At 40.8% G+C, this 21,676-nt stretch overlaps 1 protein-coding gene across 1 annotated transcript in view; it reads right to left on the bottom strand.

The window, feature by feature from the left end:
- nrxn1a (neurexin 1a) overlaps positions 1 to 21,676 on the bottom strand; it is a 1,849,731-nt gene that overhangs the window by 954,021 nt on the left and 874,034 nt on the right. Inside the window, exons 10-11 of the mRNA XM_078556994.1 lie at positions 9,596 to 9,799; positions 5,364 to 5,390 (exon numbers count right to left, since the gene is read on the bottom strand). Coding sequence (XP_078413120.1) covers positions 5,364 to 5,390; positions 9,596 to 9,799 — 231 coding nt within the window. The remainder of the gene's footprint in view (positions 1 to 5,363; positions 5,391 to 9,595; positions 9,800 to 21,676) is intronic.

Below are 21,676 nucleotides of genomic sequence, written 5' to 3'. Positions count from 1 at the left end.
GTTGGAACTTGGATTATTTTATTCAATATTTGCAAAGTATCTTTATATAGAAGTAACTTATATTAAAACTCAAATAAAGACAACACCTCTCCCCATTTTTCCTCATTTTACCAATTTTCCCCTATCTCTTTCCCTTCCATCTCCTTTTCTCACAAAGGTTTGACTTCTTGCTAGAGCAATAGTTTCAGTGGCATCAGCTCAGCTCTCCTATCTCACTCAAATTACTATTACTAATGTGATTCTTGGCAATGGGTATCGGTCACATATTTGACTATGGTGTAAACCTAATGAAGCCAATTCTGCACTTAAACCACACATCCACGTTTCATGCAGGGATTGCCCACCTAGTGTGTTATGGGGATCAGTTTGGGGGTGAGTAGGACGGTGGTGGGCTAACCTGTTTTACCAGTTTTATGCATTCTTCCCACCTCACTATGAGGGCATGTAAAATCCAGCCCCTCATACTATTACTGCTAAGGCCAGTTCTAGCACCTGTACCACTATCTGCACTTAGGTCAGCTAACCCAGTATGGAGTGTGAATTGGATCTGTGGTCATCCAATCTGTATGGTTCTTCGATTCAATTTCACTCCTGATGAATAATCTGAAGTACAAGATCACCCACCATGGCCAGGATTTCCTGGTCGGCGAGTGGGGAGCGTAGCCCGCTCGCCGACATGTAAAATGATGCGGGATGACGTCGGGCGGAACTCCCGACGTCACCCCACCTCATTTTAACTTTCAGGTAGGTGGGGGCTCAGCAGAATCAGCTGTGCGCCCGCCGACCTGTCAATGGCCAATTGAGGCCATTGACAAAGTCGTTAAAGTAATTAATGGACCTGCCCGTCCAACCTTAAGGTTGGCGCGCAGGCCAGGTGCCCTGGCGGGCTTAAGAAAAAGCATGAAACCTCATCCACGGGTGGGATGAGGTTTCATGTAGGTTTTAAAATTTTTAATAAAAGTGTCAATGAAAGTGATGGACATGTCCCAACTCATGTGCCAGTGTCACATGAGGGGACACATCAGGGAAATTTATCTGATTTGATTTTAAAATTTTTCCGGACAGGAGCCGATCTCCCTGAGGCAGCACTTAGCCTCAGGGCGATGAGTGCACACTTTCGCGCGCGTGCTCGAAAGAGCACACTCTCACCTCAGGGAATCCCCCCCCCACCGTCTGCACAGGGAGTGCATAGCACTTCCTTGTGGACGTCACGCTGGGCGGGCCTTAATTGGCCCGCCCATGTAAAATGGCGGCGCGCCCCCAATCAGGGGTGCCGATCGGAGGCGCACCTCTACACGCCCGCTCCTAAACATCCCCCCACCGATGGGGGGAAAACACTGCCCCATATTGCAGAATTCACCCAAAATCTGTGATAAAAATCAAGCAGGTTCTACAATCTGGTGATCCACTCTACTAGATTACTGCATTGTCAACAATGGTGAAAAATACCTCTGATGAACTGAGACACTAGAAGAGTTTATTACAATCAAGTTTGTATTATCATTTACATTGTAGCAAATATAGGAATTATGCTTCTTGAATTTTGATTTATGACCATTACAAAACTGAAAATCAAGATAAATAATATTTTCTAACCTGAGCTTTGATCTTGTCTTGTTGAATAAGAAAATGTATCCGTCCAGGATGTAGAATACTAACTCTGAGCACTTCCAGATGAGATTAACATGGGTTTCATGCAGTAAAAACCTTCCTTTGCACGAAAAAAAACCAATCTGCGCTAACACCAGTATCAGAAGTGTGTTATCTACAATGCCAGTGTGAATTTTTAAATACTCAAATCAAATGTCCCTCAGGCTAGCAATTGTTCACGGAGATTAGAAGGTCACCTTACTGGAAATCATAGGCAAAAATCTGAATCTGATAACCCCATGGTGCATCATAATGGGTACACTAAAGGGTAATGTAATTTGTTGTAATGAACCCTTTGTAAAGAATTCAAATACAGTGGCACAACTAAAAGATTAGTAAGATTCATGAAACCTATATTTTGCTATCTCATTTTAGCTCCCTAGAAAGAAAAAACTTGCATCACTTTAGAAATATATGAAAGTTCTTCACATACTGTTATTATTATAAAAATATGATCCCGAAGTGCTGAGACTATTCTCATAAAAGCAATAGGGTAGCAATATTCCGGTCGACGGGATCTCATAAACAACAACTAGGTGCATGGTCAATTAACCTCTTTTAGTGGTGCTGACTGAGGGGTAAATGTTAGCCAGAATGTTAAGAATTCTCCCTGCTTCAAATAGAGCCATGGGATCGATAACATCCACTAGAGCAGGCTTTAGCACTTCAATTGAACATTTCATCCAATAGGTAATGCAAGAAGCTTATAAAGCAACCTGGACAGTGGTGGGTTAGCCATTAGACCTGTTTTACGTGTTCTACATATCTACATAGATATCTTTAATATGAAGAAATATGTCATCTTACACCTGCAGAGAGGTTTCAAATGTTGGCAGACATTTGAAAAATAGGGGGGGATGGGGGAAATTTGGGGCGGGGCACTATCTTTCCTGTTAGTTGTCCCCAATCTTGGTTCATGCCATGGAGAATAGATAGTATCAGAGAATGGGAAACATGTGTCTTTAATATTACTCATGCCTTATTTATCCCAGCCTTATCTCTCCTTGGGTAAGGGAGTTCATTGTCCAAAATAAACCAACTATTTTCTTACCATGTGGCTGGATGTGATTTTCTTTGAAAAATTAGTTTCCTGATTTTTTTCTTATAGATCAGACACCACTACAAAAATTAAATCTGCAGCCATAACTTTAATAACTGGAATGAATTAATTGGTGTGATTTGTTTGCAACCTGTAATAATCTGTGTTTCATGTCTGCAGGGTTTGAATTTTGGACTTGATTTACTATTATAAGTCAAATGATAGATATTTCAATCCAAGATGGAAATTTTCTTTGCTTCTTATACCTAACTGGAAACAGGAAATATGAAAATCAGGAGAATTGGCTGAGGAGGCTGATTTCTGATTTTGTCAAGCCTAACATAAGTTATGAGTTCCAATTGAATTGGAATCCATTGACGTTGATGCCAAAAAAAGCTAGTTAAGTCATTTCACTTTAAAAGGTCCTGGCAAAATGGAGTAGGTAGCTTCCTATAATTAGACTTTGTTCCATTATACGCAAACTGTGCATGAATCATGGTACGTGGAGGAATAACTGCCACAATGGCCCTGAATATGGAGAGAGAGTCACTCTCTATAATAATGTGCGTACTACCACCAATTTCACAAGAAATCATTTCTGAGACTTCACTTAACTGAACCTATGCTGTTTGGGGTGATTTGTGCTTCTGAAAATGTATCTTTGACCATTGCAGCTAGTTCCATACTTTTAGTTGAGGCTGCAATAGTGAATGAACAGCGCAAGGGTGGACATCTGTCTCAAACTACTTCCTGATTTCTGACCCTGCTTCCCCTTGTAAGCTGTATTTGAGAATTGTCAGTATTAAGCATCTGAGCTCGAATTGGAGTGGTGTAGAAAGCATACACCTGTGTCAGATCCAAACTCTTAAGGTCATATTGCTGTCCTAGGGGTGAAACAATGTATGTGCCGCTGAAGCACACCTGAGTCAGAATGAGGAGAAGTACCAGGAGTGAAATAACATTTGTTTCACTTTGGAGAGAAGGGTGCAAAAGTAACCTTTTAGACACATGAAAAGGAAAAACACCTTCAGAAAAGTAATTGCTCAGGTAGAAAAACATATTATATTGTGATAGACACCCACAAATTGCCCCCTTGTCTTCATGTGAGGTATAAAGACTGAAGGTAAACAATGACATCAGTTGTTATAACTTCTGCCTCGGTTGTCCAAATTTGATGATGTAATCTGCATTTTCTGTCTTCTGGGTGCTAATTGTATCCCAAATGGTTAAGAATGCCTGTGAATTAGTGATCAAAAAGGATTGGTCCCCTCTTGGGAATGGGTTTTATAAGACACTGTGGCAGGTTTGAAATTGCAAATGTACATGACATGATCAGTACGCTATGAAAGTGTCAACTCACGAAAAGTATATATCCTACTAAATTTAAAAAACCTTCATTACACCATATAAATTGATATAATAAAATAACACAGAAGCAACAAACAAAGCAGTTCAAATTTATGGATTGTCCTGTGCAGTCAATGTGTCTGAAAAATCCATGACTAGATGGTAGCATCCCTTCATTAAAAATGAAAACTGTGAGAAGGTTATATCTAAACTATTGCATTTTTAATAGATTACATTTAAGATGCATGTACACTTCCTTATTACCATTTTTAATGAGTGCTAGTTTTACAAAAGTTTATCTTCAGTTACTTTCTGCACTTGAATAAAATAGGGTGGAAGCTGGCAATCACAGAAACTATTCCAAGGCAATTGCTTAAAGACAGTTCACATGTGTTAGTATTTAATTAGGAATTTAATACTGAAAAGCTAATGTATCTTGGTTCCTTTTTTTGAGAATTATTAAATAAACATTTTAGTCTGCTTACAGGTTGACAAAGTGGTAATAATTTTGTGGAACTGGGAAATTATGTTGACAAATATACCACTAATATTACTTTATTAGGACATTGAAATATGTTATTTCAGAGCAAGTTCCCATTATATTAGTCATGCAGTTAAGTGATTTGCTAAAAATCTCAGAATTCTTTCAGTGTTTTTATTCTGTAATTCTACAAGTGTATTCTACAAGTGTAATTATTAGAAGAAAAGTCACAATCCTTTCCTTTTCTACATTTTAAAATCCTTCAAATGTCATGCAAAGAGGTATCTTTTTCCATGCATTATCTGAAGCATATTTAAAGTGGAGTCATGCATATTATGTGTTAAACTAGATGTATTTGTGATTCCATCCCACCACTGATGTGCAGTAAACAGGGTGTAAAAAAATATTTCTTCAAATGGAATCTTGGGAATATGCAGATCTATGCAAGACCAATCACACTCAATGGGCTAAGCTGTAAAATTACATTAATCTGTCCCAAATACATTATGCTTCCATACTTTGCCATACATTGTTCTTAAACAACAAAGACTTAAGTAAAGGCATGCCTTTATCTCCTCAATTCTACACATATTACTGAATAAATCTAAGCCTGTATGCTAAATGATATCAAAAGCTACTTAAGAGAAAGGTTTTGTTGAAAAAATGCAGTAAAAAACATTTTTTAACACCCTGACAAGTGTCTTGTATTTTCTAACTCTAAACAAATCAGTACATCTCAATTTCTTAAAATATATTTGTCAGTCTATGAAAAGAGATAATTCTACTTTTGCAAATTGTTTTAGAAGTAGAAGAGAAAGAGTGAAAAAGCTTTGAACAGCAACTTACTGTTATTACAGTTAATCCTGATACAGTCTAGATAGGGAAGAATAGATGAAAAATGAAATTATATCCTTCAAGGTAACAGCTGCAGACATCCACAAAAATTACAATCCACCCTTCCGGGGACAGACACACGCAAATGTGGCCATTTTACTGTGGACTTTCCTATGTCTTGTTAACAAATCTTAATAACAGATTGGCTTTTGCACCATACAATCTATTATTTGGCCTACTGGATGTCTTTAATTAAAATAGAACATAAGATGGCCACCTGCAAACATCAGCTACATGATACCCAAACCTAGATAAAAAATAATATTTTTCTTATGTCAAAGATATTTGACCCAGACAAGCCACAGGCCTTTCCTCATGTGTGAAAGAACACAGCTGTCCACTTTGAAAATAAGCAGTGCTCCGTCATACTGGGGTACAAGTTGTAATTTGGCAAGATCACCTATCTTCGACCACTGCTAGATTCTTCAAAGGCTTAAAAAAAAGATTACATTAATTTGCTTGCATAAAAGAATTAAAAAACAAAACCTGAAATGTACCAATGATTTAGGAATGTAACTTAAATATGGAAAAAGCGCACAATCGTTTGTGTGAAAGCACAATGTAACTAAAATAAATAAATTTTACAGTTGTGGAAAAGATCTCTGAAGCAGAACCTGTAAGATTTTTAAATTCATCCACATTTTAAAAACATTTGCAAAAATTATTTTTTGCAAAAGTTAATTGATTTAATCATACACTTTCCCTTTGCATTCAAAGAAAAGCAAGGAAAACTAAAAATGTTATGTTAACTATGAAGATTGAGATAAAATGTTTGAAGAGTGTCATAAGTCTGACAGCAAAATATTTGGACATGTATGTTCTATTTGATCAAGATAATCTTAAACACCCTTGAAGAATTTCATTCATATAAATTCCAGGTTAATTTTCATGTAGCTGGGTTTGTCATGTGTCGTCAACCGCAACAGAAAAGTGGTTGCAAACAGCCAAAGACCAAATTGTACACATCTCCTTACAAGAAATGCTGTGCTTTTAAACACCTCAATGGCTATTTTAAAACATATTGATTTTTAAGCAAGGAAAACCTTACTTTTGGAGTGACTGGAAATGGTCCCACGAAATTCCAAAGGAGATGCTGCAGCACCTTTGTTATTTAACTATGAGAGTAGGGATACAAGCAAACATTCCAGTAATGATGTGGCCAACAGTGGATGTGTTTTCATAACTTGAGTGTTATGTTTGATGCAGATTGCTTACTTCATTTGGAACTGATTAAAATAGTGCTCTGGAAGGCCAATTCACTTTTCCATATTATGATCTCCTCATTTGCATCTGGTATAGAAGTTCAGATCAATTTCACAGTTAAAGACAATAAAAAGATTGAATAGCAAACAGTGACCCAGGCATAAAGCTGTTGCAGGTAGAAGTCTGTGGTATTAATCTGAATGATGTTGAAACTGCTTCGGGATTAACAAATTGGGTTCCCTTTTTCAAATATGGCTAAAAATAAAATTATGGTCTTGTTCTAAAATGGCAACAATTAGATTTCTATAGTGAACACAAAATCATAATCAAAACTAGGCAATCATTCCATTCTGTGTGGTGAAGATTTTGATGTAAAGGAATGCATCCAAGAAAACAATAAAAATGCTTGAATATTGTGGGGCAGACAGATAACAACAGGACCTGCTGCAAAGATAGAATGTCAGGGGTGAAATACCAGAAACAAATGATAATGTGTATGTAATCATGCAACAAGAACTATTGGGTCAGGGCAGATGCACACATTATAAGTATTCATTATTCTGGGGCTTTTGAGGTCAAAGAGCAGTGGGAGGTTTATTCGATCTTGGGATTTTTTTACCTCCCTCTCAGTTATGTTTGTTTCCAGTGTTCCATTCGAGTGACATTGGTATTGCTCACTTGATAGACTACTTAGCATTTTTATTTTTGTGACTGCAGGAAGAATGACTTATTCTTGTCATCTTCAGAAAATGACAGAACTGAAGAGTAATCCTTTTTTTCAGTGGTACTTTGCCTTGTTTTGAGTGGGAGTGGAGAGGATGTTTTTAGTTGGCAAATTTTCCCAGTAATACTTTGTGATGCAAATAATTATTGGTGAAAAACATTTGGTGGTAAGGAAAATAGATGAAACATAGATTGTTGTTTGCCTTAAAACATTTTGAGTCATCTACCACAATCAAGAGGTGTAGAAAGCATTATAAAGTGTGAATAAAAGCTCAAAAACTTGAATGTGAATCTCTAGAATCATAATCAGGGCCCCTTCTAACTCCAGATGTGAACTTCTCCAATTTCACAGGACCTATCGTGAGGAAGAGAGGACAATGACAGTTCCTTCATATGCTACATAAGCATTCGTCCAGTAATCTGACCAATTATGAATTGATAAGTTCTGAAATTCCAGGGGCTGAGAGTTGCATTTCCACAGCTGGAAAATGAGCTAGGTCTTAACTTTGCCACAATCAAGTCATTTGGATAAAAGTTTTAAATTCCAGTTCTGGGGGAAATGTGGCTGGATCTTCTTTGTGCAGGGAATAATACAATGTAATTACATTGTATGCCAAGGTGTAGAAGGAGATGACTTTTTTGGTGAAATTGTCAAATGTGCTAGCATTGTACATTGGGAAGTGAATGAGCAAGATTGGAAATGTCACAGTTTTGCTGTGTAATGGGTGAAACCACATTATGCAATCATGGGCAATTGTCAGAAAGATAATATCATTCCTTATCTCAGATAGTCTATGCTTACTAATATGAATGAAATGGAGATGCATCAGTTTTCACCAATGCTCCAAATTCATCTCCATCAACCTACCAAAGTATGTTTAAGCATAAGCATTTTAAACTGTAGTGTGCAGCAATGCAAACACATGGAATACTTGAAACTTGTACAATTAAAACATGACAAGACAACTTCCTTTGGAATTTCACACCTGCTGATGTCAAGAACTACTTTAAGTATGAATTACCTCTATGCCCCCATTTTTCTTAAAAATAGGTTTGAGTGAGACTAAAGCAAGCATTTTCACTGTAAAAGAGGCTGCACATTCTTGTTCACATGGCTGTTTGCTTAGGGCCGCAGACCTTGGCCTTTGAAGGGTTGTGTACCATCTTTTGATCCAAAACAAGTATGTAACTATCATCACAATACAATAAAAATGGACTTGTAAAAGATAAATATGATTAGAATGAGTAGCAGTGGACACTGCATTTGTTAAAAATGAAGTGATAAAAGCAGAAGCCCATACAATTATTCAAGTGTCAATGCATGTCTAATTTACTACCACTTACACAGTTGGAAGTTGCTAAATATGTACTTTCTGAAAAATTAGATATAATAATATTGTTCCAAGTTTCTCAACCTTGTATAACTATACTAAGTAATATACATTTAAACAATCATAATGTGGCCCTAACTGTTATAGTTAAAGTATGATTATATTTGTGTACTACGGTTGGAGCCAGAAATCACAAGCTTTCTCTCCCTTGTGTATCCTTATTTTATAGATAGCTTTGCATGTGAAATAAAATATAATATCTGAGCTGGGAAATAATCAAATGTGTCCTATTGTTCATAGATAGTCTATAATCTGGAGACTGGAGCAAGGTTATAATGTTTAAATGCTTCTATACCTGTCTTTTTTAAGCCTCTCCACAAATAGTTCCTGTGGGGGAAATGACTATAAAGGCACATCCATATAATTGTAGCTGCTTGTAGAAACCCCTGATGATTCATCAGAGAACAATTATAGCTGCTTGAAAATATCAAGCACCAGATCAATGGCAATCTTCTTTAAGATTATTTTATATCTAACACAATGTGCAATTTCTAACAGATGCGTGTTAGATGCAACACCTTCTATAGTTCTAGATAGATGGGCTTCTTGCTTCGGATTACAAAAAGATGTAAAAATGAATTAAGAAAAACATTTAAATGCATCTGAGAAAGAAAGTTATACTTTTAGCATAAGAAACACCTTAAAAAATGTATTATTCACAATGAAACAGAAATGATAATTTGGTTTTTATGGAAAAAGCCAAGTCTCAAAAGATGGGCTTATAACATGTGGCAACAAGTTTTCTTGCACCTTTCATTCTTGTTCAGTCTTTTTTTTTTATTTTCAAGTAATTTCTGAAAGCAACCTAATAAACCATTTAAAACATCTAATAAAAATATGATGATGCAATGCTGAAATGGATGTTACCTAGGTTGACAGTAAGTTTGACACGACCACCGTCGAGTTCCAGTCTCAGAGTATCTGCTGAATCTCGGGAAGTTGTTGCCATTAAGATTCCATAAGCTCGCTGGGACACAAATCGCAGTGATACATCCTCTGCTTCTGTGTGCATTACAACAGGCAGCTGGATTTTCATAAACTTGCTTCCATCATAGCTCAGTATTGTTGCTTCTGTTAAAAAAAGGAGGAAACAAACATCTTGAATGCACTTCAATACATGATGATTAAATTACAATAAGCTTAATTTTCAAATATTTCTAAACACCATAAATATCAGCGCTTTTATCTGTTTCCTGACACTCTGCTTTAGGTATTGCTTTTGGTTTTCAAAGGCTATACTCTACTAGACTTATTAGTTTTGTTCTGCATGTGTGATTCAAAACCCTGTCCATTGGACCTAAAGTGCTTTAAATATAAATACAAACTGCTATTACAAACCATTTTTAAAGAATCACAATAGTTCTATCGACCGACATTATTCTTTAAAATGTGTTTTGATAAAACATAAAAATGCGATATTTTGAAGTAGTTATGCCAATTAAAAATAAGCTTACAACAAATGTGTTGGTGGTGTTACATTTGACTCACTGAAGCATTTTCTAAAAATATGTAAAGCCTTTCTTGTTCAAAGGGAAGATTTAAATACATAGTTAACTCAAACATGGGTCACATTCTGTTTTATATACACCGCAGTAACTTACTTTCTCAGAATATGTTATTCCTTATGTTAGAAAAAAAATGTTGAACAGAGCAAAACAAAACCTTTTCCCAAAGAAAAGGGACAATTTATTCTCAGGTAAAGTGGAATTGCATTGAGGTTTAGATGAAGTGACATTAACAAAGTGGAGCCAAATGTGTCTCAAGCCTGTGCTCAGACAATGAAACCTTAATTTTGGATTCAAATTTCTTAACATCTATGCAGATTGCATTACACAAGTCAGAAAGAACAGGAGATCAAAGGATCAATGCTCAAATGCTGTGTATTTGGGTGATCTGTTCAGGTTAAGTTTGGCAGGAACATGTTACTCAGGATACTTGACAGCACTTAGCTGATGCCACTCATTATATAAATACAAGATTTTGGAGCAAAAACCAACGGTTTCATTTTTTGCCATTAAGCCATAGTCTTTAACCTTTAACAGTGTTTAATTTTATTACATTTTGACTGTATTTTGTGTTTGCTTTTCCTTTTCTTGTGCTTCATTTACAGACCTCCTGAATAGTATGAATATTTGTTGCTATTTGAATATTCTACCATTTTAAATGTTATTCCACAATTGTTAAAAATACCAGGAGAGAGAGAGAGTGTGTCTACATGTGTGTGCGTGTGTTTTGGAGGGTGACGGGAATGAAGGTACTGTCAACCAGAAATACTTATTTGATGAATCCTAGGGTTTCATTTTGATAGATTGTTAATGTTGGCTAATAATCCTTATTGGACGTGTTTTTCTGTGCAGCCAATTGAGAGTGATACAAAGTTGCTCCACCGACGGCAGGCAAGAGGACTCTCATGAGGCATGTCTGCTCGCTGTCTCAATTGTCACACAGTTGCACAGGAGCCATCTTTCTTTCTATTGAAGTCCCTATCGAATTCTTCTATGCTGAGAGCAGAAGTCAATGAGGACTGTGTTCAAAATAAAAGTGACTTCCTGATCAACCTGCGAAACGAAAGCTACACATTGATTAATGACAGCTTGCGGACACGCTCCTCAATGATTCTCAAACTCCCATCTCATTGAATGCTAGATGAGCACATCTGTTTGTTTTCTCATAAATTAATACTGTTTACTGTTCTGCATGGAGGAGCCTATCAACAAAGAATCATGATTTAACAACAGAAGTATATTGAAAATAAAAGTAAATGGCACAAAGAAGGGCATAAGTACCTAGTTTTGCTCTTCCCCTACAGCAGTGACTTCCTTAAACTGATGTTATCCTATGAAATTACATCAATTTCAAGCAGTTCCACAAATTATAGGCCTGGTTTTAAAGGACAAACCATCCATAAAAAAGTACAGCTAAAAAAGTAAATTCACAGAAATAGAAGTGATATGGAAGAATCTTAACAGAAAAAAATGGGTGGATTTGGATTGCTGGTTCGGGGTGGGGGGGTGGGGGTGGGGTGTTAAAGTCAGAAAGTTCTGCTTCCTAACCTAAACTCACTTCCAAACTGCCCATTTCTGGCTTTAACTCAAGCTGGCCTTTGGGTGGGTAGCCAGATCAAAGGAGGCAGCATGATGCTTTAAATATGATAAGGAGGCACAATAATGCTGTCAATCAAGCTCTAAACGTACTTGCGTCACTAGCATATTGTGGAGTTTAACTCAACTTTCTGACTGACCTACTCCCTGTGAGTCAGGTCAATAAAAATTCTGCCCTGTTTCCATTTATTCTATTCCAAATATTACTGACAAAAGCAAAATACTGGCAATCTGAAATAAAAACAGAAAATGCTGGGAAACACTCAGGAGGTTAGGCAGCATCTGTGGAGGGAGAAATAGAGTTGACCTTGCAGGTAGATTACTTTTCAGCAGAACTGGAAGTTAAGAGGTGGACAACTTTGAGGCAAGTGCAAAGCCAGTGACAAGGGGCAGGGAGAAAATAAAAGAGAGAAGTCTATGATAAATTGGAGGTCAGGACCGATTAAATGACAAAAGGGGTGATGGTGCAAGGCAAAAGGAGGCTAAAATGGGAGTGGGATGGAAAATTACTCCTCTGGTTCTTTCTCTTCCTTTTGCATTTCATCTTGTTCCACCTTTCTCACCTCTCATTTAAAATTCTTGTTCCTTACCCAAGTAAAATGCCAATTGTCTCAGTGAGCTTTCTTCACTGAATTCCTCCCTCAGCGTGCGACTTTTCATCCTTGGGCCAGGATATTTCAGATAATGGAGGTTCTCTTCCCGCCATCCGAGGAGTTGGCAGCAAACACATTAATGCTCATATTGGCTGCCCAGCAGCCATATCGGCTCCAATGAATGTTAATTGGCTCTAGGCGGACTTCTGCCCCTCAGTCGGGAGTAAGTCCTGCCTCAGAGAGCTGCTGGCCAATCTAATTGGCTGGCAGCTCTCAAGTCCCTGCAGTTCCAGAAGCTGCAGTGGACAGGACTGGGACTGCAAGCAGTCCCCAAAGCCTACACCCTGGGAGTCCAGGTAAGTTTTGGGGGTTTCAGGGGCTCACAATGCCTCTGTGAAGCACCTAGGGACAAATTGTTATGTTAGATATATAAATATATAAATACCAGCTGTTGTTGCTGTTGAAGTGGCAAGTAATTGGAAGCTGGGAGTTATGTTCGCGAAAATGTTCAGCAAAGTAATCACCCTATCACTGTTTCCTCTGAGTTACACAGGAGCGCAGTCACTCAGTGTCCTGAACATTATGGGCTGAATTTTGTGGCTGACGTGCGGGTGGCGGAGCCCGCACGTCAGCGCTTAAAATGTCACGCGACGTGTGTCCCGATGTCAGCGCGCGGCATCACAATGTTTAGGTCAGCGGGCGCGCTATGCAGTGTGACGCGCATCTGCCATTAATTAAAGGCCTTGTTAAGGCCATTAAGTCACCAACTGACGACGATTTTGAGGAGCTTGTGCAACCTTCAGCTCGGCGCACAGGCCCAACAGGCAGGCGAGTAAGTGATTTTTTAACAAACCTCATCCACTAGAGGGATGAGGTTTGATTTCGGATTTAAAAAAGTTTAATAAAGTTTTTGTGTACTTCATTAACATGTCCCATCTCATATGACATTTTCACATGAGGGGGACATGTTAATGATTTTTTTATTTTTCTATTTTTAAACTTTCACAACCTTTCAGTGATCTACCTGAGGCAGCACCTAGCCTCAGGGAGATGTGCGCTCTTTGCAGTTGGGGAATCCCCCCCCCCCCCGCCCGCACAGGAAGCGCATAGCTTCCCGTCGGGCGTCACGCTAGGTGGGCATTAATTGGCCCGCCCACGTAAAATGGCGGCGGGTCCCGTTTTGGCGGCGGCGGCGATCGGCTGCCCGCCCACCGCTGAGTCAAGGGCAAAATTCAGCCCTATGTGTAGGAGTCAAACAGGCCACATACAAGAAGTGGTCCCTTTAAGATGCACCTATGTGCGGCCGTGAAGCAACCTTGAACGGGCCGCGCAGTGCAACAAATTGGCTGCGGATAGCCAAGGGTAATTAGAGGGAACATTGCACCCAATGTGCATTTTGGCTCCTCAATGTAGAGGAGACTGCATCATGAGCAGCAAAAACAGTGTACTAAGTTGTAAGAACTACAAGTAAATTGCTGATTTACCCAGGTGGTGAGTTTGCAGCCCTGGGCAGTGTGAAGGAAGGGGGTGAACAGGCAACTGCTACATCTTTTGTGCTTTTTTGGGAGGGTGCTGGTGAAAAAGGGTCCGGTGTTGAGGTCATGGAGGGGTGGATCAGGATATCACAGAGGGAACTGTCTCTTTGGAATGCTTGTGGTGGTGATCCCCTATCGGTACATGATCGGATCTACCTGCCTTTATTCTAACATGTTCCTGGGCTAAAGGAGCTTTTGCTTTGTTACGAAATTTTCCATGCTTCTCACCTTGTCAGCTATTCTGCTGTAACCATTTACACCTCCTCTGTACCCATCTTTTATTTCTATATCTCTTTATCACTATCTTTTGCCTTGTACAGTCACCACTTTATCATTTAATCGATCTTGCCCTCCATCCTATCAATTCCTCTCTCTTATATCCTTTTCCTGCTCTTTTCCTTGGATCTGTACTTGCTTAAAAACTGTTCATCTTTAACATCTTCCACTGCTGATGAAATGGTGACAATTTGAAATGTTAACTCTGTTTCTCTCTTCACAGATGCTGCCCAAATAATGCTGAATCTGGCTACCAAAGTTTTCCTGTCTCAATCCAACCAAAGTTCAGAATATTCAGAAATTATTTTCAGCAACTTCTTTTATCAGAATGTGTATTTTGCTCTTTGTGCCCTTGATAGTCTGACATATCATGAAGGGAAGCATCGTGAGCTATTCTTCACTGGGTAATACTCTCCTTTCTTTGTGGCCAACAGATCTTTTTAAATGATGATGAGTCCCTTCGTCAAGCCCCAGCATTCAGAAAATCAATACCACATATAGAGGTACAATGTCTCAAAACCAGCAATGTTGGGACTGAGCCTGTGCCGGAGTTTGGATCTTGTCTATTTTTGGGTCAGGCGATTCGGGCTGGGTCAGGTTGGGTGGATCAGGGTCGAACTGAGTCGTGTAGGGTCAAGGGTCACTTGGACCACTCGAAGCACGGGAAAAGACTGGCACGCGAAGCTGGTAACTATAGTCCGGCTGCCATTTTGCCAATGCAACACCTAGCCAAATAAGTCAGTAATTATTTTACTCATTTAATAAGAATTAAAATACATGCATGCCAGTTTATTAAAATATCTGACTTTTGGACATCTCCAGTTTTTGGATAGGTGGATTTGAGACACTGTACCTGTATAACATTATGCTGTTGATTCTTCAGGTCCAAAATTAATTATATAATCTTGGATTGAAATAGAGGGAGTTTCACACGTGAGAATCAGATTCAGTTTTGCCTGTTAATTACCATTTGTGACTAATAATGAGCAAGTGAATTATTGTGCATTGGATTGGAAGTGACTGGTCTTACAAAGCACGTACAATCTGCTCACAATAAGAATAAAAGGCTGCATTATTCATATAAAATCATATAAGCAGGTTCAATCATGCACAATAAATGATTTTAGATATAACAATACAACATCCAAATTCAGCAAGTTGTATCCAGCTATGACATTTGAACATGATGATAAACTGTAAAGCTGGTTACTGGGGAATTTGGGTTCTGGCTTGAAGAAGTGGCATGTGAACCTACAGCATTCTTAGTTTCTAGGAGGAATTCCTGCCCTGAAGAGTTGCCGGTCAATCGAAGCCCAGCAGTTCTGTGCCACACTGGGATCAGTGGCCACTGCTGGTATTGCAGGAGGCCCAGGAGGAACAGGAACCCCAATGCCTCCAAACTCAGGTAATTCCAGGATCTCGGTAGGACCGAGTTGGCAGACTCCAGCGAGGGGGGCAACAGGGGTATATTTGACAGATCAGGAAGGGAGGGTTAGCGCAGGCAGGCAAAACTGTGGAGGTCGGGGAGTCCAAGTTGCACAAGGGGCCAAGGGAGTCACCCCCTTTCACTGACCAGCAATCTGCAGGGTTAAAGCTGTTGGTTTACGTGTTGGATGCAGGCCTCTCCCGCTGCTCATTAAATCGGAGCTGTTGCAAGATGAAGCCCTTCATTGGGTATTAATTGCCCACTTAAGGGCCTCAATTGGACTATGGGTGGGCAGCCCACCTGATGCCTCCCCTGCTGCCCGTAAAATCATGGCAGGGGTGGGTGGGTTGGCGGCATGCTCTGTGCCCTAATTTATGGGGCCACCCACCTGTTTTCCCAGCTGCAGGTGGCCCAAAAAAGTCAGCCCAAGGCAATGCATTCCACCATGGCTTTGGTCTCCTGAATGCTGCACACAGATTTACAAGATACCTAACAAGATAGATAAAGTAAACTCAAAACATTACTTCCAGATTACACCAGGAAAAGAAGGTATGGATTTGAAATTTACGAGATTCAAATTTAGAGGAATCATCAAGGAATATTAAAATGGTGACTGATTTATTCCTGTACAGCCTCGTCTAATTATCCCCGAGCCTCTAGCTTAGCTTCATCTAAAGAATACTTTTGGGGCAACATTTTCCCCCCATCCCGGGGGGGGGGGGGATAGGAGGGAGTGGGCGTGGGTGGGTGGGTTCCCGATCAGCGCCCCCTGTGCGGGTGAGGGGAGGGATTCCCTGAGCTGGGACTGCGCTCTTTCATGCAAGCGAAAGAGCGCACAGATCTCTTTGAGGCAAAGTGTTGCCTCAGGGAGATCGCTGGAAGTTTAAAAAATTTGTGGAAGTGTGGAAAAAAAATTCCTGACATGTCCCCTCATGTGACACTGTCACATGAGCTGGGACATGTCAATTTATTTTATTTCAACATTACATAAACATTTTAAAGCCCTCATGAAACCTCATCCCGCCCGTGGATGAGGTTTCGTGTTTTTTCTAAAGGCCGTTTTCCTCGCCTGCCCGCCTACCTTAAGGTTGGACAGGCAGGTCCTTTAATTAGCTTAACTACTTTTTTAAAGGCCTTGAGTGGCCACTGACAGTTCGGCGAGCACGCATCCGACTCAGCTGCGTACCCGCTGAAGTGAAAATCTAAATGACGTGGGGTGACGTCGGGACACAAGCCCGACATCACTCCGCGTCATTTCACACGTCAGCAAGCGGGCCCCGCCCCTCGCTCACCGACAGGAAGTTTCAGCCCTTGGTCTTGGTGCCCTGTGTGCAAAACCATGAGAGATTGACTCATATTTAAATATTATAATGAATCAGCACATTTACAAAAATACTTCTGTTAACAACACCCACAACGAAACCTCCTGTACACAGTTACATACTACACTTAACAGTGAAAAATTAAGAAGAGGTCTCAACTGCAACATTTGCCTTCCCATCTGCTTTTCCTGGTCATAACAAAATCTTGCCACAAAGTGCTTCGGCATTTTTCATACAAACATATTCAAAACACTTGGAACTGTGCGTAATGAAATTCTAGATCATTAACATGAAGATATAAATAAGTTTGCCACTTTTTATCAGTTTCATAAACAGAGAAAAAGACTAATGGGAATGAGAGAGTGGGAATATGCATAAAAGAACATATAACTGTCACAGAAGGATGTACATTTATTTAATATCTATCTTTTGCCTGCCTGTATTCCCGCTCTTTGTTTCGATGCTATAGAGTTGGATAGGCCCCATTAGCTCCTGGGACGTGTTACTGCTCTGCTGACTGGTGCCACTTCAGATTAATGTTCAGGCTTCTTAATTTAGCAGCTTTAGGAGCTGATTGACAATAAACAGTAACCTACACAATGGGTGGTGAGAAAACAGCCCCAACCCCTCACCAGCTCCACCAATGTCTGAAATTGGGGCACAAACCTAGTGCATTCAAATTCTACCCTAATAAATGGCCCCAAAGTGGGAAGTACACCCAATCCATGCTCTTCCTAACCACCAAAAATTAGGTCCCAATGTCATAGAATAATGCGGCAAAGAGGAGGCTGTTCAGTGCATTATTCCTGCACCTGCTCTTTGTAAGTGCCATCTTTTTTTAGTCTCACTCTGCTGCCCTTTCTTTATAACCTACAATTATTTCCCCTTAGGTATGTGTCAATGTACAATAAAATTAAGGGAGATAATCCCACGATGAAATTTAGCAAATGTCAGATGTCATGTTTCTTCACCCACCCTGTCAATATTGAGAATTGTTTGCAAATTTATTCGACGACTCCTTTGCATCAGCAATTGAAGCTAATCTATAAGTATTATACCACCTTGACTCATTACTTAACTGCTGAGACATTCAACAGTTCCATTCGTCTGATTATCAATCAGCCAATAACTACCAAATATCAATATATAAGTTTTTTTTTAAATTGAAAAAAAATTGAAAATTACCAACTTCAATTTTTTCTATAGCCCAGAAACAAAAATTACAAAACAGTATCTATTTAAAAATCAATCAGAAAATTCCCAATGAAACTACATATGTGCAAAGAAACATTTCTGTTAATATCTCTCTAGCTTTATTGAGGATACACAAAAAGGGCATTAAGTATACAATACATCTTCTATATAATTTATACTTTCTCTGTACTTTGATTCAATAATAATATTACATGGAATAATAATCTGATTAAAAATAAAATTTGGCCTCTTGAGTGAAGAATACATTTTAAACTTCAAAACATGATAATAGAAGTCGCATATATTACTTCAGCAATCCAAGATTGGTCTTTTGACTAACAGACTCTTGGGGCAGAATTTTGCCGTCGGCGAGCAGGGGGCGGGGCCCACTCGCCGACGCATAAAATGTCGCGGGATGATGTCGGGCGGAACCCCATCGTCATCCCGCCCCATTTAAATTTTCAGGAAGGCAGGGGCACAGCAAAATCAGCTGCGGGCCTGCCGACCTGTCAATGGCCAATTGAGGCCATTGACAGGATCATTTAAACAATTAAAGGACCTGCCCGTCCAACCTTAAGGTTGGTTGGTGGGCCAGGAGCCCCGGCGGCAAATAGAGAAAACATGAAACCTCATCCACTGGCGGGATGAGGTTTCATGCGGGGTTCTAAAAGGTTTAATAAAGTTTTACTGTAATTTATGAACATGTCCCATCTCATGTGACATTGTCACATGAGGGGGACATGTTAGGGAATTTTTTTTTCTATTTTTAATCTTTTTAAAAGTGTCAATGATCTCCCTGAGGCTGCACTTAGCCTCAGGGAGATGTGCGCTCTTTCATACACATGCGCGAAAGAGCGCACTCTCACTTTTGGGGAACTCCCCCCCCCCCGCCCGCACAGGAAGCGCAAATTGCTGCCTCAGGGAGATTGGCTCGGAATTAATTATCTTGTGGTGCCGTGTGCTGGGATACATCCGCCCTGATGTTACTTCATCGGTTCACATTTGTGGACGCCATATTTAAATGGCATCTGCGCACATTCACTCTTTGCAACCCAGGACTTGCCACGGCGAGCACCAGAATGGCCCCCAGAAAAGACAAGCACCGTGCCCTGAAGTTCAGTGACAAGGCATTGGAGGTACTCTACTAGCAGTCAAGGACCAGCAGGAGATACTTTATCCCTGTGATGGAAGCCGGAGGTCTGCCAGCCTCACCATCAAGGCTTGCGGGGAGGTCACCTGGCTGGTCAGTGCCTGCGCTCCTCAGAAAAGGACTGCTCTCCAATTCAGGAAAAGGAATGAACTCTCCCAGAGTAAGTCAACCTTTTTCTCACTCTCAACTCACATTCTCATAAGGCCATCAGATATTTGCAGGGTTACAGTCCACAGGGACCTCACACATTACCATCACAAGGGACATCACCATTGATTCTCTCTCACATACTTTTACGTCTTCAACTCTTGTCGCATTGCATTCTGCACAAGTCGCACCATCAGCCCTTACGTAGGTCGACTCAGCACACATAGAAGGCAGACACGCTTATCATCTGCTTTGGCATCTGTCCAGTCTGTCCATCTGTCTTTATGCAGGAAAAGATCACATACAAGAGGAAGAAACCCTAGACTGGGATGGGAGGCGGGGGGGTGGATGCCATAGCTCAGGCCACTCATCCACTTTGAGAAGCAGGCAGCAGATCTGGCTGGTGAGGACAGAGACCACTTCTGCGTCGAAGGTGAGATCGTTGTCTCCCAACAAGCCAGTGAGGCCCCATCCACTAGTTTTCACCCACCTGCCAAAACTGTGAGTGCTTCTTAATGCAGGTGACTATCCAGCCAATCACTAATTATCTCTTCTCTCTATTACAGTTATCAGCAAGAAAAGGAGGAGACATACTGCTCGCCAGCCCAGCCCCAGACCCCAGACCACCTCGGATGAGGATTCTGAGGACCCACTAGATGTCGAGCCATCCCTGCACTCACCTGCACCCTCCAACAGTGCACAGAGACACACCTCAGTGGGACCTAGTTTTAAAGCAGGCTCGCAATCACCATCTGGTGATCGTGGCACAGATTCGGGTCCACAAGTAGTGACAGCCAAGCTCACCGATACTCGGAGGACTGCTGGAGGCCAGGCTCCTGTTGAGTCCAAGGCCAATGACGAGCCTCTGGAATCGGCCCCCAGATAGATGTTAGAGCTCCAAAGACAGGCAGGAGCCCAGCAGGTAAGGTAGTCAGAAGCCGTCAGCAGATTAGAATGGAGGATGTAGGAGTCCATCCATGTGCTGTCTGATGTTGTGACACCGACATGACAATGCATCAAGGTCACCATTGGAAGGGCGGTGGCAGCTAAGGTGGCCTTAGTCCAGCAGTTTGTGCAAGATATGCGCACGGACCAGCAAACCATTGCTATAGCCATGAGTGGGATTCATCAGTGGCTATCTTGCTCCAGGCACTCCTTCTCCTCAAGGAGTCAGGGAGGGGTCTTGGGCACCCATAGGGAGGTGCAGCATCAGCCAGACACCCTGGATCAATCCATTCAGAACTCTCCTGGGTTGTCCAGTCGCTCCAAGTTCCCTCTGCCTGTGACACCAGCAACTCCTGCTGCTCAGGCCGAGGGGGTGCACTTGCCCCACAGCAGGAGACCCAAAGCAGGCCGGGGCTGTCCAGAGAACACCCATCATAGCACTCAGCAGGCTGCCTGCACCTCTGCTACGGATGTTGGGGAAGCACCTAGACGTAGCAGTAGGGTAATAAAAATTAAGAAATATTGAGGGTACAAAGGGTGTTCACTCACTGTATATATTTTGCACATCTGTAAATATATTTTGCTTCCTGAAATTCTCATCCAGTGAAAGGCTCTTCTATCTGATGCAATGTTCCGAGTCCTACAAGTGTAACAGGTGCCCTCCACTCCTCACTTATCTCCCATCATGTGCCTCAGATCTATGGTGTCTCGCACAATCTCAGTGCAGTAAATTGCCTTTCTGTCCACAGCAGCGTCGTGAGCAAAGCCTCTTGCTCTATTGACATGGTGGTTGAACAATGCATATCTTAGATTTGCATTAAAGGATCATATCATGTGTCCTCGTGAATAAAGGTTTTGCAGTTTGGTTTATTCCCCTAATGCCGCTGCACTGAAGACTGGTCAACGTGGACCTTATAGGTTTTAATGGCCACCCGCATTGGAGCCAATCTAACTCGGTGCATCTTTAAATGGCCTCCATGTAACGTCTGTCAGGTTTAAGTGTGGGTTACATTTCAAGTAATAGTTGGGGATCTTAGGCACTCATGGTGGCCTGTAGCTTCACATCGTGACCATGAGTACAGCTAGACATCACCCCTATAGTCATTCCCATTTTCCACCTGCATGATGCAGAGCTATGGACCCAGCTAGCACTTGGTGACTCCTGAAATATTTGCTCAGCAGCAACAACTATGCAAGATCAGAGGTGTGTGTCTAGGCTCCTGATGCTGGGATGATGCCCTGATGGGAAGACACCATTC

Source organism: Cetorhinus maximus, chromosome 14 (assembly GCF_964194155.1).
Source record: "Cetorhinus maximus chromosome 14, sCetMax3.hap1.1, whole genome shotgun sequence".
Taxonomy (NCBI): Eukaryota; Metazoa; Chordata; class Chondrichthyes; order Lamniformes; family Cetorhinidae; genus Cetorhinus; species Cetorhinus maximus.
Note: the sequence above shows the minus strand (reverse complement) of the source record. Positions and strands in the feature narration are given on the sequence as shown.